The sequence below is a fragment of the Hyperolius riggenbachi genome, chromosome 3 (genome assembly GCF_040937935.1).
Source record: "Hyperolius riggenbachi isolate aHypRig1 chromosome 3, aHypRig1.pri, whole genome shotgun sequence".
Classification (NCBI taxonomy): Eukaryota; Metazoa; Chordata; class Amphibia; order Anura; family Hyperoliidae; genus Hyperolius; species Hyperolius riggenbachi.
This window is the reverse complement of record NC_090648.1, coordinates 168,893,349-168,908,073: the sequence shown is the minus strand read 5'-3', so window position 1 is coordinate 168,908,073 and position 14,725 is coordinate 168,893,349. Positions and strand designations below refer to the sequence as shown.

At 41.6% G+C, this 14,725-nt stretch overlaps 1 protein-coding gene across 3 annotated transcripts in view; it reads right to left on the bottom strand.

Moving 5' to 3' along the window:
- CEMIP (cell migration inducing hyaluronidase 1) overlaps window positions 1-14,725 on the bottom strand; it is a 230,134-nt gene that overhangs the window by 26,194 nt on the left and 189,215 nt on the right. For all 3 annotated transcript variants that reach the window (XM_068275228.1, XM_068275229.1, XM_068275230.1), the window contains exons 13-21: window positions 11,194-11,403; window positions 9,900-10,105; window positions 8,966-9,035; window positions 8,293-8,421; window positions 7,014-7,099; window positions 3,664-3,795; window positions 702-737; window positions 462-617; window positions 190-370 (exon numbers count right to left, since the gene is read on the bottom strand). In XM_068275228.1, coding sequence (XP_068131329.1) covers window positions 190-370; window positions 462-617; window positions 702-737; window positions 3,664-3,795; window positions 7,014-7,099; window positions 8,293-8,421; window positions 8,966-9,035; window positions 9,900-10,105; window positions 11,194-11,403 — 1,206 coding nt within the window. The remainder of the gene's footprint in view (window positions 1-189; window positions 371-461; window positions 618-701; window positions 738-3,663; window positions 3,796-7,013; window positions 7,100-8,292; window positions 8,422-8,965; window positions 9,036-9,899; window positions 10,106-11,193; window positions 11,404-14,725) is intronic.

The following is a 14,725-nucleotide window of genomic DNA, read 5'->3' as shown; positions in this document are numbered from 1 at the left end:
ACCAGGTTAAGCTGGCACACAGGTGTACACAAGGGCACCAAACATGCACACATTGCTTATGTGAGCTTGTATATGTTATATAATTATGGTATGGAAGGGAGCCTCATGGCCACTATCTTATGTCTCCGAGTAACTTCTTTCACCAGAGATGGTTGTGCAGCAGTGGGACTAAAGTGCAGAATAGCTTACCGGAACATCTTCAAATTTGATATTAGTCACATTGTTGTTCGGACAGCTTTGCCAGGCGTTATTCAGGCGAAACCCAAATGCACTGGTGTGGCGGCCAGCCAAGGACACAAACTTGCGAAACGTGCAGTTTTCTATATTGATTGGTCCATCATAGATCTGTATGCCCCGAATAGGAAAGTTCCTAAGTACAGACAAAACAGCTTAGTTTAGTTATTCTTCTTTTTTTTTCTGTAGAAAGCAAGTTGCAGACTAGAACCAGTTTCATCACTTACACTCCTCTAGGTAGTGTCCTTCCATTATGATCCAGGCCTCCAGGTCCCCATATATGGTTGTCAGCCATTTCTGTCCCCAGATTATTGCTCTCTCCAACAAAAAGGCTGTTTTTAATCTCTTGCTTTGACCCATCATCATCTGGAAAGGTCCCTCCGCTAGAATATTTATTAATGTAATTAAAACCAGGTGGTATGCAATACTGAAAGGACTGTTAATTACTGAAAAGTTAAGATAACTACCTGGCTAGGGTTAAGCCGACACCATTATCGGAAAATCTGTAGACAAAAAAACAGAACAAATTTATATACATGAAAGCTACCATAATAATTCTGTAGTTGCTGTGGGCTGGTATGAGTGTTTGTTCGTTTTTAGCTTTACAAAATGAATTCCACAAAATCTAGGTCGCTACTCCATTTTGTGAAACTAACCAAGCCCAGAATATTAGCTTTCATTTGCACTATGCCTAGTGCGACACATCTTTCCTGAGTCAGGGTTGTGTCCACTGCGCCTGGCTGCCAGCAGCACTAACCTTGCAACCCAAGTTTCCAGGAGCGGGTCCTGGTGTGCAATGTCTACAATCCAAGTGGACATAGAATTAGAATAAAAATGTCTGAGTGAAGCGAGACCAGCAAACAAAGTGACTGGGCAAGGGGACAAGGATTCAAGTAAAACAGGGAATGTCATTTTAGACACTTTGGAGGGGACACCCCTCATTCAACACCCCCTAACCCAGGAACGAGGCATCGCACCAACGCAGGGCATAGTGCCCAGTGACTTGCATCACAGCTGCAGATTGTCACAATTAAAAAGTAGTTAAAAAGAGGAAACAAGTGTTTGATACAAAACCCCCTGCTCTCCAATGAAACCTATGCTCTACTTTCAAAGTACTGACTGCTATATTCAGCAGTGGTGCTCTGGGAGACATCTCGAGCTCACTCTAACCTGAATTATCGCAAATTCTTTCTGTTTTAGGAAAGCAAATTTTTGTTTTTCTTAACATCTTAGTAAGGGGGCTTTTAGGACCATTGTAGTCCCTTACACACTCCAATGAGTTCTGGGTCACCATGAGCTTGCTGGTTAGTCTGTACCTCTCGGTTTACAAGCCCTACTCCATAGAGCCAAATTAATCCATGCCATGCACTGATGAGGATCAAACAATCTGAAACAGTCTGTATGCATGTTGGATTATTATGGCTCTGTACAATTTAACAAGCTGACACATCATTGCAATCCAGCGGTTCTGGAGGTGTGTTTAGCTTCTAAGGGTACAATGGTTAATTTGCATATATTCAGCAGTGGTGCTCTGGGAGACATCTCGAGCTCACTCCAACCTGAATTATCGCAAATTCTTTCTGTTTTAGGAAAGCAAATTTTTGTTTTTCTTAACATCTTAGTAAGGGGGCTTTTAGGACCATTGTAGTCCCTTACACACTCCAATGAGTTCTGGGTCACCATGAGCTTGCTGGTTAGTCTGTACCTCTCGGTTTACAAGCCCTACTCCATAGAGCCAAATTAATCCATGCCATGCACTGATGAGGATCAAACAATCCGAAACAGTCTGTATGCATGTTGGATTATTATGGCTCTGTACAATTTAACAAGCTGACACATCATTGCAATCCAGCGGTTCTGGAGGTGTGTTTAGCTTCTAAGAGTACAATGGTTAATTTGCATATATTCAGCAGTGGTGCTCTGGGAGACATCTCGAGCTCACTCCAACCTGAATTATCGCAAATTCTTTCTGTTTTAGGAAAGCAAATTTTTGTTTTTCTTAACATCTTAGTAAGGGGGCTTTTAGGACCATTGTAGTCCCTTACACACTCCAATGAGTTCTGGGTCACCATGAGCTTGCTGGTTAGTCTGTACCTCTCGGTTTACAAGCCCTACTCCATAGAGCCAAATTAATCCATGCCATGCACTGATGAGGATCAAACAATCCGAAACAGTCTGTATGCATGTTGGATTATTATGGCTCTGTACAATTTAACAAGCTGACACATCATTGCAATCCAGCGGTTCTGGAGGTGTGTTTAGCTTCTAAGGGTACAATGGTTAATTTGCATATATTCAGCAGTGGTGCTCTGGGAGACATCTCGAGCTCACTCCAACCTGAATTATCGCAAATTCTTTCTGTTTTAGGAAAGCAAATTTTTGTTTTTCTTAACATCTTAGTAAGGGGGCTTTTAGGACCATTGTAGTCCCTTACACACTCCAATGAGTTCTGGGTCACCATGAGCTTGCTGGTTAGTCTGTACCTCTCGGTTTACAAGCCCTACTCCATAGAGCCAAATTAATCCATGCCATGCACTGATGAGGATCAAACAATCCGAAACAGTCTGTATGCATGTTGGATTATTATGGCTCTGTACAATTTAACAAGCTGACACATCATTGCAATCCAGCGGTTCTGGAGGTGTGTTTAGCTTCTAAGGGTACAATGGTTAATTTGCATATATTCAGCAGTGGTGCTCTGGGAGACATCTCGAGCTCACTCCAACCTGAATTATCGCAAATTCTTTCTGTTTTAGGAAAGCAAATTTTTGTTTTTATTTTTGTTTGACTGCTATCTGGTGATTTATAAAGTGGTGACCAGTTGATTGCTCCTTTATAAACATGGTTATCATCACTTCATTGCTAATAATTAACAGCAATAGTGGCGGTTGCGGAAAACTGTAATTCCTGGTTAAAGTGATGGTCATTTTAGCCGATTACCACTCTTATAAATAAAGCAATCTGCAGGTTTCCAGACAAGCAACAATATTTCTGCAGAAATCAGGGCAGTTTTAAGGTGGACTGACGCTATCAGTGACGTATATGATGAGCATCCAGGTAGCTTCACTTCACTGACTCCCCGTCTGTCAATAACCCGACCATCAGTCCACCAGAAAGCCAACACACTGGCATTTTTTAAAGAAAAAAAAAAGATGGCAGCCTCCGTATCCCTCTCAGTTCAGCCTTTCTAAAGATCAAAGATCATGAAAACCCTTTATTTATAATGACTGACGTCATCTTTATAATAAAAAGCAGTGAGAATGTACCGGTAATAAAAAATATCTTTTCTTTTCCAGCTGCTGGAATATGTCACAGATTTAGCTATATTAAAAAATACCATATGCCAGTGAATACGGTTTCTGATGATCTGAAAACTCGCACAATAAACAAGAAGCTTCAGATAGCAGCCTGTAAAAATTCTCCACTTACTGGCAGTTGTCCAGCCAAACATCTCCCCCTCGTAGCCAGGCTCCATGGTCCTGGTTCTTGTATGCTATAAAGTGCTGGATTAAAGCAGGTACTCTTGGCTTAAAGGGATCAGCATCCTGATGCGGCCCATATCTGTAAAGCAGTGGAAGATGGCAAAAACAGGCTTCAGCCGCGAGGAACGTTAACAATCATAGCGTGGTCTGTATTGTTCCATGCATTCCTGATAACATACTTAATTTTATATTTGAACCAAAAAGCCAGAGAGAATTTAAAGTTATGGTACTTATATTCATGCATGCAATGTGTTACAAAATGGCTACTTTGTGGCCTAGTTGTTACAGAAACATATTTGTTGAAAACTATTGCGTTATACAGGTAGTCCCCGGTTAGCGAACAAGATAGGGACTGTAGATTCGTTCTTAACCTGAATCTGTTATTAAGTCGGAACTATGATATAGATACTAAATATTAATAACACAGGCTACAGTGTCTATCCATCTATCTTCTAATAAGAAAGAGGAATGCTAATTGACATTTCATCAGTGATTAGAGTTCAGCTTTCATTACAACATTCCTCCACTGAGGTAAATATCAAAACTGATGGCAGCTTCAGGGCTTTTCAGAAGAACACTGACACGTTTGTTGAGACAAACCATTCAAAGTGTTCAAGAAATGTGGTAATGCTAGATAAGCAAGTACAATTAAAAAAAACAAATTTCTCAATCTATGTACACAGACATTAAACTTTGAATTGCCAAAATGATCACAAAGAATCGTTTTGGTCATCAGTTTGTTGTTGATACAGGAAACCTACATCTAATTTGCCCATCAAAATCTGGGTGACAAAGAGTCGACCATGGAAGAATTTTTAACAGATTTCTTTGCCCTCCGGGTGATGCAATGTTACTTTGTGTGCATTTACTTTCACTGTTTGGCAGCATAATGTTGCCAAATTGATCAAAATCAATGAATTCAGACAGCAAAATTCCTCTGTTTGTGCAGGGCAACATGGGTTTACTAAAGACAGGTCCTGTTTGACTAACATGCTCAGCTTTTATGAGGTAGTGAATGCTAATATGGATATTGGGAATGCTGTAGATGTGATATACTTAGACTTTGCTAAGGCCTTCGACACTGTTCCCCACAAAAGTCTGGTGCAAAAGATGAGGATGCAAGGACTGGGGAAGAGTCTGTGTGCTTGGATAGGGAACTGGCTAATGGACAGAAAACAAAGAGTTGTGGTCAATGGATCATACTCAAAATGGGAGACTGTTAGCAGTGGGGTCCCACAGGGGTCTGTACTGGGTCCAGTGCTCTTCAATTTATTTATTAATGACCTAGTGGATACAGTAGTGAGCAATGTTGCTATTTTTGCAGATGATACAAAATTGTGCAGAATCATCAACTCTAAGGAAGATAGTGTTATATTGCAACAGGATCTGGATAGGATGGCTATATGGGCACATACATGGCAGATGAAATTCAATGTTGACAAATGTAAAGTCATGCATTTTGGTCGTACCAATGGTCTAACACCATACAAAATAAATGGGATACAGTTGGGGACATCAAACTTGGAGAAGGACTTAGGAGTACTCATCGACAACAAGTTAAATAATCGTACTCAATGCCAAGCCGCTGCAGCTAAAGCTAACAAAATTTTGGGATGCATTAAAAGGGAAATAAAAACTCGAGATGCTAGCATAATATTGCCCCTGTTTAACTCTCTAGTAAGGCCACATCTGGAATATGGAATTCAGTTCTGGGCACCACATTACAAAAAAGATATTGCAGTTCTAGAGCAGGTGCAGAGACGAGCAACAAAATTGATACGTGGGATGGAAGGTCTCACTTACCAAGAAAGGTTAGATAAACTGGGTTTATTTAGTCTAGAGAAAAGACGCCTTAGAGGAGATCTAATTAACATGTATAAATACATCAGAGGGCAATATAATAGCTTGGCGGATGAGCTTTTTGTCCCTAGGCCTTCTCAAAGGACTAGAGGACATGATCTGCGCATGGAGGAAAAACGTTTTAGCCATTTATTTAGGAAAGGGTTCTTTACAGTAAGAGTGATTAAGATGTGGAATGCATTGCCACAGGAAGTCGTTATGGCAAACTCTATACCTGCATTTAAAGGGGGCTTAGATGCTTTCCTTGCGTTGAATGACATCCATGGCTACAATTACTAGGTAATGCCAATGATGTTGATCCAGGGATTTTATCTGATTGCCATCTGGAGTCGGGAAGGAATTTTTACCTTGTAAGGGTTTTTTCGCCTTCCTCTGGATCAACACGGATATGTGAGGGAGCAGGCTGGAGTTGTACTTTGTACTGGTTGAACTCGATGGACGTATGTCTTTTTTCAACCAAAGTAACTATGTAACTATGTAACTATAAGGTGGAACTAAACTCAGAACAACCTATGCTCTAAAAGCTTAGCCACAGCATGATAACCTTTATTGGGGGGGAGGGGGAGGCATGCTACAATTAATGGAAATCTTAAACAAATTTTAACTTGGTTTCACTTTCCAGGGAGCACTGAAAGGGTTAAGCCTCTGTATTTACTATATGAGAAGACAGCCTTGGCAGAGCTCATTTGTGGTCTAGTCAGAGCTACTGATAAGAACTATTTAGACACATTGATCTGGTTAAACAAACATAGCACATACAGCAGTGAATTTCTTCTGCAAGTATATGTGGATTAAGGAATTTTCATTGTGTGCTGTGCAAGAGTTCAGATCTGCTTTAAGGGCAGTATCTAATATACAAGTCAAGTGATTCATTAAACCCATCTAAACCTTGGCAAGAATAGTACAAACTAATGGTTTGCTTAAATTGAGCAGGTTTTACCTGAGAGTATACCTGCATTCTTTACAGACAGAATTGCAGAGTTCTGCAGCAGTATGCCAGCATGCCATGCCTGCATTCTGGTAAACCCCATTCGCTAGTAACAAACACTGACCACCAGGACATCGGCAGGTGGCACTGAGACAGCAGTACTGACGTAGATCTTGTGCTCATTAACCACTATTATCAGACAGAAGTCTGGCCATCAAGAGGCTAGTGTACACTTTCAAATTATATTGTCCAAAACAACCATTTGAGATGCCTTATTAGACATGGAGGAAACCCTGCTGGAAAGGCTATTGTTATTCCCCGTTTTGGCTCACTCCTGCTCATCCTCCTCCGTCACCTCTCCGCATAGCAGAACGTGCTGTTCTGCACCGAGCCACTGAGTATGTTTGTACTGGTGGCCTGTCATCCAAAACAGTGGCAGGTGTTTATCAGGCAAAAGGTTATTCCTTTATCTGTGCAGTTTTTTGGCTGAATGTCAAGGATTAGCTTACCTTGCTCCAATAAGCGTAAAGATTGGCCTCTTATCCTTTTCATTGGCTATTGTGGTTTTGACTCCATTATCAATAATCATTCCTGCCTGCAAAATAAACAACAAAAAAAGGGCAGAGCTGAATAAAACAACATTCTTGTTATGGAGCTCCATCACTGATGTGTAAGGCCAAAAACCTCACCCTGCCCTATGCTTTTCTCTTCTATAATGCCCAGATGCCAAGTTGTAAGAACATCATCACTGCATGTTAATTTTAGCACTGCTTTTTCCCCATGTATGTCTTCTATTACCATTCCTATTGTAAAAGTATTTGTGCCTATAGTGCATAAGAAGTCCTGTTAGTAGAGCAAGGTCCCTCCTACCTGGGGATATGAGAGATGCACTGTTCACGTCACTATACAACGGCATGGCTATAGCACAGTGGTACAGAACACATATTATATCAGAGTGGATGGGGTAAGGTGTCACTGTGGGTGGGCATACAGACAGGGACTGTACTGAAAATCATATCATGAATAAAATTGCTTTTTTATAAATTAGTCAGTGTTTTTCCATTGTAAAATCTTTCATCACCCTGATATACATGCTGAAATTTATCAAAGGTGGCAACATCTTTACTGCTGGTAGATACATTGCTGTGGAATGTTTGTTTACTCCCATTTCGATGACAGTAGAAATCCTACCTGGTCTCACAGAATGCTCTGGATGGGGAGGAGGGGGAGAGAATTCCACATAGCTAATGAGCCTAAGCTAAGCACCACTGTGAGGGCTGGATGTGTACATGTAAAGAAGGCAACCAGTAAAAAAGAGTGCCAGAGATAGCTGCTGGTGAGATATCAGCAAAATTATTCATATTCTTCTACTTAATTACTACAGTAAAATATTGGTGATCTTCACTGATATTTTACTTAGATTTAACCCAACCCTACTCTCTCCACCAGAACCCCCCTACCTATGGCTAACCCTAAGACCCCCTTGGCTGGTGCTGCCTGTTAAACCTCTCCCCATGGCGGGGCCTGATCTTAACACCCCTCCCCAGTGCCTAATCTTACCCTTCTCCCCCTCTTGGTGCCTAGCCTTAACCCCCCCCCCCCCCCCACCACCACCACGTGCCTCACCTTAAATCCCTCTGGTGCCCTCAAACCCCTCTGCCCTTCAACAAGCTCGGCTGAATAATCTATAACTTGACCAGTAGTAGTTTTATTGGTATTTTCACAGCATTGCAGTGCTCTATGTGAAGCTTACATTTGTGTATTAGTAAAATGTATGACCTCACTCACCCTATAGTTGGAGTGTGCTCGGTTATTGTGGAATTTCCCCATGGGTGTGCGCTCAGAGTGGCCTGGGGCGTAAAATCCCTCTGAAGGCCCAGTCGGTACATGGTGGAAGACGAACCAGAATCCTGTTTCCTGGGAAAAATCAATCAAAATGTCATAATACACTTCAAACAAAGCCCTCTTTATATCGCATCATGTTATATTTAGCCTGGGGATATAAAGCATTTCATCTAAGTATTATTCTTCTCCTCAGTCATATTATTAAACCTATCATTTACCATATGACTAAACCACATTAGAAGTCAAGCTAAGATTCTCCACCAGTGAATATTAAACGTAAAAGAATGTGCAGGATTATGGCCTTTGGGAAATTGTATTTTTTATGTCTTTTAAAAGCTATGTAAGGGATTTATATCTCCTCTCTGGTCATGAAATAGAACTGCCCTGGCCAGAACATCAAGGTGAGAATTAGTGACCTTAATGGAGCCTCTAATTATTTAACATGCTTCAGTGAACTAAACTCAGCACAAGCTTATATTGGATCCTTAAAGTAAGGTAACAAACTATTCCAGATGGACCTCTTAATTTATAACGGCTTTAAATGTGCTCTGAGAATAAATGCTTTGTATTCCAGTCTATGGTTGTAAAGTCAGCCCCACATCATTGAAGTACTTACTTCAGAGCCGGCAGCAGAGCAGTCAATGAGATTGTTGTTGGGATTGGCTATCCAGAACGTAGACATCGCACTAAAGAGAGAGAATATTGCATAAGCACTACATGTTATGTGGACATTGGGGAGATTCATCTAAAGAAGATGTGCAGTGAAGAATGAGGCCTGACTTTCAACATCAAACCATGTGCAGGAGGAGATCCCTGATGGGACTGAATGTCTGAAGTAAATTATTTCTGGTCTTCACTGTACATCTCCTGCAGTCACTGACTGACCCACATTGTGTGGGAAGAAGAAATAGTAGGGTCACAAGTAATACATTGATGATAATCTTTTGTCTGGAATGAAGTGCTGATTTCTATTTTTTCTTTCCATGTGTGACCACACTGACTGTAAAGACCCATAAGCACAAGTCTTGCGTTAACGTTGTAAATGAGGACTTGTGGTTGAAGTGCCAGTACACATAGCTCCTTGTCATTGCTGGTATTCACTTCGCATCTTCCCCCTCTGTGTGCAAATCTATGAAGACAGATGTGCAGAGGAGAGTAATGGCATTTCACTGCTGTCCATTTTTTCATCCAGTCATTCGCGCTCACATTTAAAGATAGGAACTTCCTTGCAAATGACTTGATGTTTGAATAGATCACAGTGAAACTTCATTTCTCTTAACTGCACACATCATTTAATACATCATCCCCGGTGTGTTACTACCAAGGAGAGTTACATTTACTGTACAGTGGGAGGTACAGGGTAAATGGTTGTGGGGATTGAACACTAAGGTGACCAATGGTAGGAAATAAAACCCACCTCAAAGAGAATAGGCAACATGCTCAATGCACACACCCACTATGTCACTTAGACACTGATGATAATAACTTCTTCACTCTATATTTTGCTTTCTACAGATATTTCTCATCAGTATGACAGTTTTGGTACATACTTGCAGTCTTGCCTGGGTTTTGCCACATAACCCTTGAAGGAGCCTTCTGTAATAGTCCTGCACATTTTGCTGTCTCTGTCAGAGGGTAGTAATGTCCCTGCTTTGATAAGCAGTCCAAGGCAGTGGTCAAATGTATTGCGCTCTTCAGGACCATCCTCCGTGAAAAAACAATGGCCCAGAGTGTCATAGCCAACCACATTCTTTACCTGAGGTAAAAGAGCCAAGATTACTGTATCACATACGCAAACCACCAGACTACAACTCTCTGCTCTGCCTAAACATATGTATATTCCTTAGAGTTTGAATACTAAAGAAAGCAAAAAAAAAAAAAAAAAATCACAAATCACTCTAAGGGCCCATTCAAACTAGAGCGTTTTGCCGCAATTTCGGCAAAACGCTCAAATGCTAGCGCTTTTTAAAAGCGGTAGTGTGATAAAAGTGTATGGGCCCGTTCTTACATGGGCGATTTGCGCTAATCGCCCAAAAATGAGAAACACAAACGCGTCGCCTGCACCACTTTCAGGTGATTTCCTGGCGATCACGTTTCAGTGCTATAGAAGCGCTAAACGTGATCACGGAAAAATTGCAGCAGTGTTCAGTGATTTTTCCGCATGAAGTCGCGGAAAAAAAATCACTGGAGTTTAGCAAACGCAAGTGTGAATGGGCCCTTAGTGTTTGTAAAAGTGATTTTACCACTAGAAACAGAGTGATTTCAGTGTCTGCATAGATTACTTATGTCTTCCCTGTATAAGTGTGGGATTCCTCCAGATGATCGGACTTCCTCCCTCAGCCCAAAAGCCCACTAGTAGGGTAACTGGCTCCCCTTAAATTTAGACCTAGAAAGTAATAGGAACGTCCGAATGTCAGCTCCCTGAGGGACAGTTAGTGATGTGTATGGTTCAAAGTACTCCATGGAAAATGTGAGTGCTACATAAATACATCACCTTCATCACTTCCAGACGATATGCCCAACTCCAAGATGCATACAATTTGCATACAAACCAGAATTATGAGCATGTCACTGACCACCTTATGGAGAATCATTGTAATAATAATAGAATTCAGACACTGGTACCTATTCAGCTCTCACTAATAGCCTGGAATAGATTCCTTGTCAGGACAAAGAATGTGTATAACAGACAAAAAACAAAGGTTCTCATAAAATAACCCAATGGGACCAATTTGAAAAATAATGGTAGAAGAGGGCTTTTTAGGAACAGGAGCATTCACTGGGAAAAAAACAGTAGATAGTATGACATGTAATGTATGTTATAAATATAATGAATATGCCTACCAGTAAACCATTGGTGCCATGGATGGTAACACAGCGGGAGAATGCATGATGGATAGAGATGTCCTTCACATAGGTAGGAGGATAATATCCACCCTTTTCATCCACATCCCCGGTCATGTGGAAGTGAACGGGATAATGCCCCATGGTTTGTTGTCCCATGTGCTTCAGCTCTATTCCTTCCAAGTGAACTGCCTTAAAGCCTTGTGCAACCTGAAATCACAAATGATCAAACATCAATCATTCTGGGTTTACCAAAGATGTCAACATTTCATCTTCATAGCGTCAAAATAATTCAGATACTAAATAGATCTACAGACATCAGAGGTAACCATTTTGTAACCTTAACAAATGTTTGCGGGACACTAACCAACACTAAGTGAACATCAACCTACCAACAAAACTGCAGGACAAGCAGAGGGCAGAGTAGAAGTCCTTAGCAACTTATCAGGCAAAGCTGTTAAATTAAAGGGAAGGTCCAAGCAAAATTAAAAAATGAGTTTCACTTACCTGGGGCTTCTACCAGCCCCATGCAGCCATCCTGTTCCCTCGTAGTCACTCACTGCTGCTCCAGTCCCCCGCTGGCAGCTTGCCGACCTCGGAGGTCGGCGGGCCGCATTGCATACATTTTTACGCATTCCCGCTAGTGCAGGAACAATAACACATACATTTTTACGCGTTACTAGTTCAATGCGTAAAAATGTACGCATCGAACCAGTAATGCGTAAAAATGTATGTGTTATCGCTCCTGCACTAGCGGGAATGCGTAAAAATGTATGCAATGCGGCCCGCCGACCTCCGAGGTCGGCCAGCTGCCAGCGGGGGACTGGAGCAGCAGTGAGTGACTACGAAGGCACAGGATGGCTGCATGGGGCTGGTAGAAGCCCCAGGTAAGTGAAATTCATTTTTTTTTTATTTTGCTTGGACCTTCCCTTTAAGGGAATTTAAAGCGGATCTGAGATGAAAAACTAACTATAACAAGTAACTTGTCTATACATCTTATCTAAAGTTTACACAGCAAAACTAGCTGAAAACAACTTTAATAAAATAAGATTATTTCTTCCTGTGATACGACAGCAGCCATGTTGTTTGTAAACATTACACACAGCACTCAGCCTCTGAAAAAAACCTAATTACCCCACCTCCCCTTTGCTTCTGAAATCTCTGGCTAGTAATACCTCCTCCTGCCCAGACTGAGCTCCCATGAGCACTTGCTACTGCCAAGGCTCTCTGAAAACCTGTGGGCGAGGCTTCTTCAGTTTATAGGGAATTAGAGTATTAAAACAAAAAAGTATTTGGCTTTAGGAATGGCCTATAAACAACAGGAAAGGAACGCAATTATGCAATGAGTAAAATTTCATCTCGGATCCACTTTAACTAGATGCTCTTGTCAACTGCCATACTTTTTCTCATTTCTCTTCGGAAGTCTTGAATGAATAAATGCCCCTACGCATGTGTTTTATTTTTCAGTACTCTGTTACTAAACTATGCTGTATCTTCAGTGTTTAAACTATTTCTATCTACTGGTAAGCATAGATCACACTGTCTACCCATGATCACCACATTAGCATTTGTTACTTACTTCTACTGTGCCAAGCATATGCATAATACACTAGAATGTAAGAGTAGAATGCAAGCGCATTAAGCCAGATTACCAGAGATATACTTCTCTAAGCTGGTGGAACTCTTGTTCTCTTTAGTTAAGGCCATAACTCAACATCTAACAGGATATATCTGGGCTTTCTTGTAGCCTTTGGTTATCTGGCTGTAGGACAAAATGTAATCTGTCCCTGTACCAGTGACCATTTCCAAGAAGAAAACCATGCAGTGAGCTAAATATGAGAGTCAATTTGTAAATTCCAGTAAAGCAAACTGAGAACTATGTTCAACTTCTATGGAAGAGACAAAAGCACTTGCACCATCCATCCTTGTGCAAATTGTGTTCATTGCATCACCCATCGCATAGTTACATATTAACAGGTGAATCACTCATAGCCCATGTCGTGGGTGCAGACCGTTAGAGTAGCTGTGGTGCTGAAGGTGGGGTGGCGGGTGGAGCTAGCGACGGCCGTTTCACATCCCTCTGGACCAGGCATGGGCAAACTTGGCCCTCCAGCTGTTAAGGAACTACAAATCCCACAATGCATTGCAGGAGTCTGACAGCCACATTCATGACTCATAAAGGCAAATGCATTGTGGGACTTGTAGTTCCGTAGCAGCTGGAGGGCCGAGTTTGCCCATGCCTGCTCTGGACGCTTAGTCACGCTGCATTCCAGGTAGTCACAGTTCAGTAACCCGAGAGTTCAGGCACAGCTGGAACGAAAGGGGCATGACTGGGCGGGCCCTGGGATGGACTGAACAGGCACAATTCGGCTCAGGTGTGAATTAAAGGTGGAGTGCCCGAAGTGGTACCTTCCCCCAGGCATTATAGTAAAAGAGCAGGAGAGCTGCTCTCTCTTTCTGCCCAAATAGGATACAGGAAATTCTCAGAGGGGACTTGTTTCCATTCTCGCAGGATCAAGGGCTGGTAAGTGTTTGTTTGTTATTTTTCTTACTACGGTAGAATCCCTTTGTGTTAAACTTCAAAGATCCTTCCCAATCGGCTACCATATCTGGAGTTGCTGTACCAAAATCAGCTATGCATTGTATATTCCTCCGGCCGCATGGTCAGGTCCTGAGGAGTGATTTCTCTATATGCTGGTGCTTTCCATAACGGAGTTTACTACAAGGAGATTCTACTGTACGTAGTCTATCATTTAGCTAGCTTTTTACCCTGTACCATGTCAGGCATTTAAGAATAAAAGCAGCAGGGAGGCTGGTAAAAATGGGTGAGCTAATGGTAGAGAAGCAGCTAGATTTCCTTGCTGATCAGAACAAAGCCGCATGGTAGGTGAAGTAATCAGTTGCTTTACACAGAACAATGGTTAGCATTTATTTGGGATACAGAAAAAGTTTTTAAGCAGAGTGTTGCTAATTACTGGCTAATGAACCTACTTCGCCTTACAATAACATTAAAGCAGTCATTAGCCAGAAATAGGGAAAGGCAGAAGCTTTCCAGGACAGAAGAGACACAGGGATGGAGTGGCTTACAGGGGTTTATAATATGCCAAGGTTCATAAATATAGGCTGAGGAGACAAGATAAATCAAAGCCCAGCAAAGGCTAGTAAAGTAATAGCTTTCATATAGAACAGCCATCAATACAAACGGAAACAGTGTCCTAGGTAAGTAATTGGTTAGCTATTCTTTAGAATATGTAAGAAACCAGGACAACATCCTTTATTAACAAACAACCTAACTGCAGGATAGGTAAGTTTCATGTTATTCCTTTGCAGCATGAAGGCATACGCATATTTGATATTTACTCTGCGAATCGCGACGCTACGGAATATATGGCGATTAATAAACCAAGAAGAATAGTTACTTACAGGAAGCTGCAGGTTCCAATCTGGCCTGCACATTCCTACTGAGCTAGCTAGTAAAACAGGCCATGCACTGCACAGTCTGCCTTTCTTTGTACTTGTGATAGTAATTGTG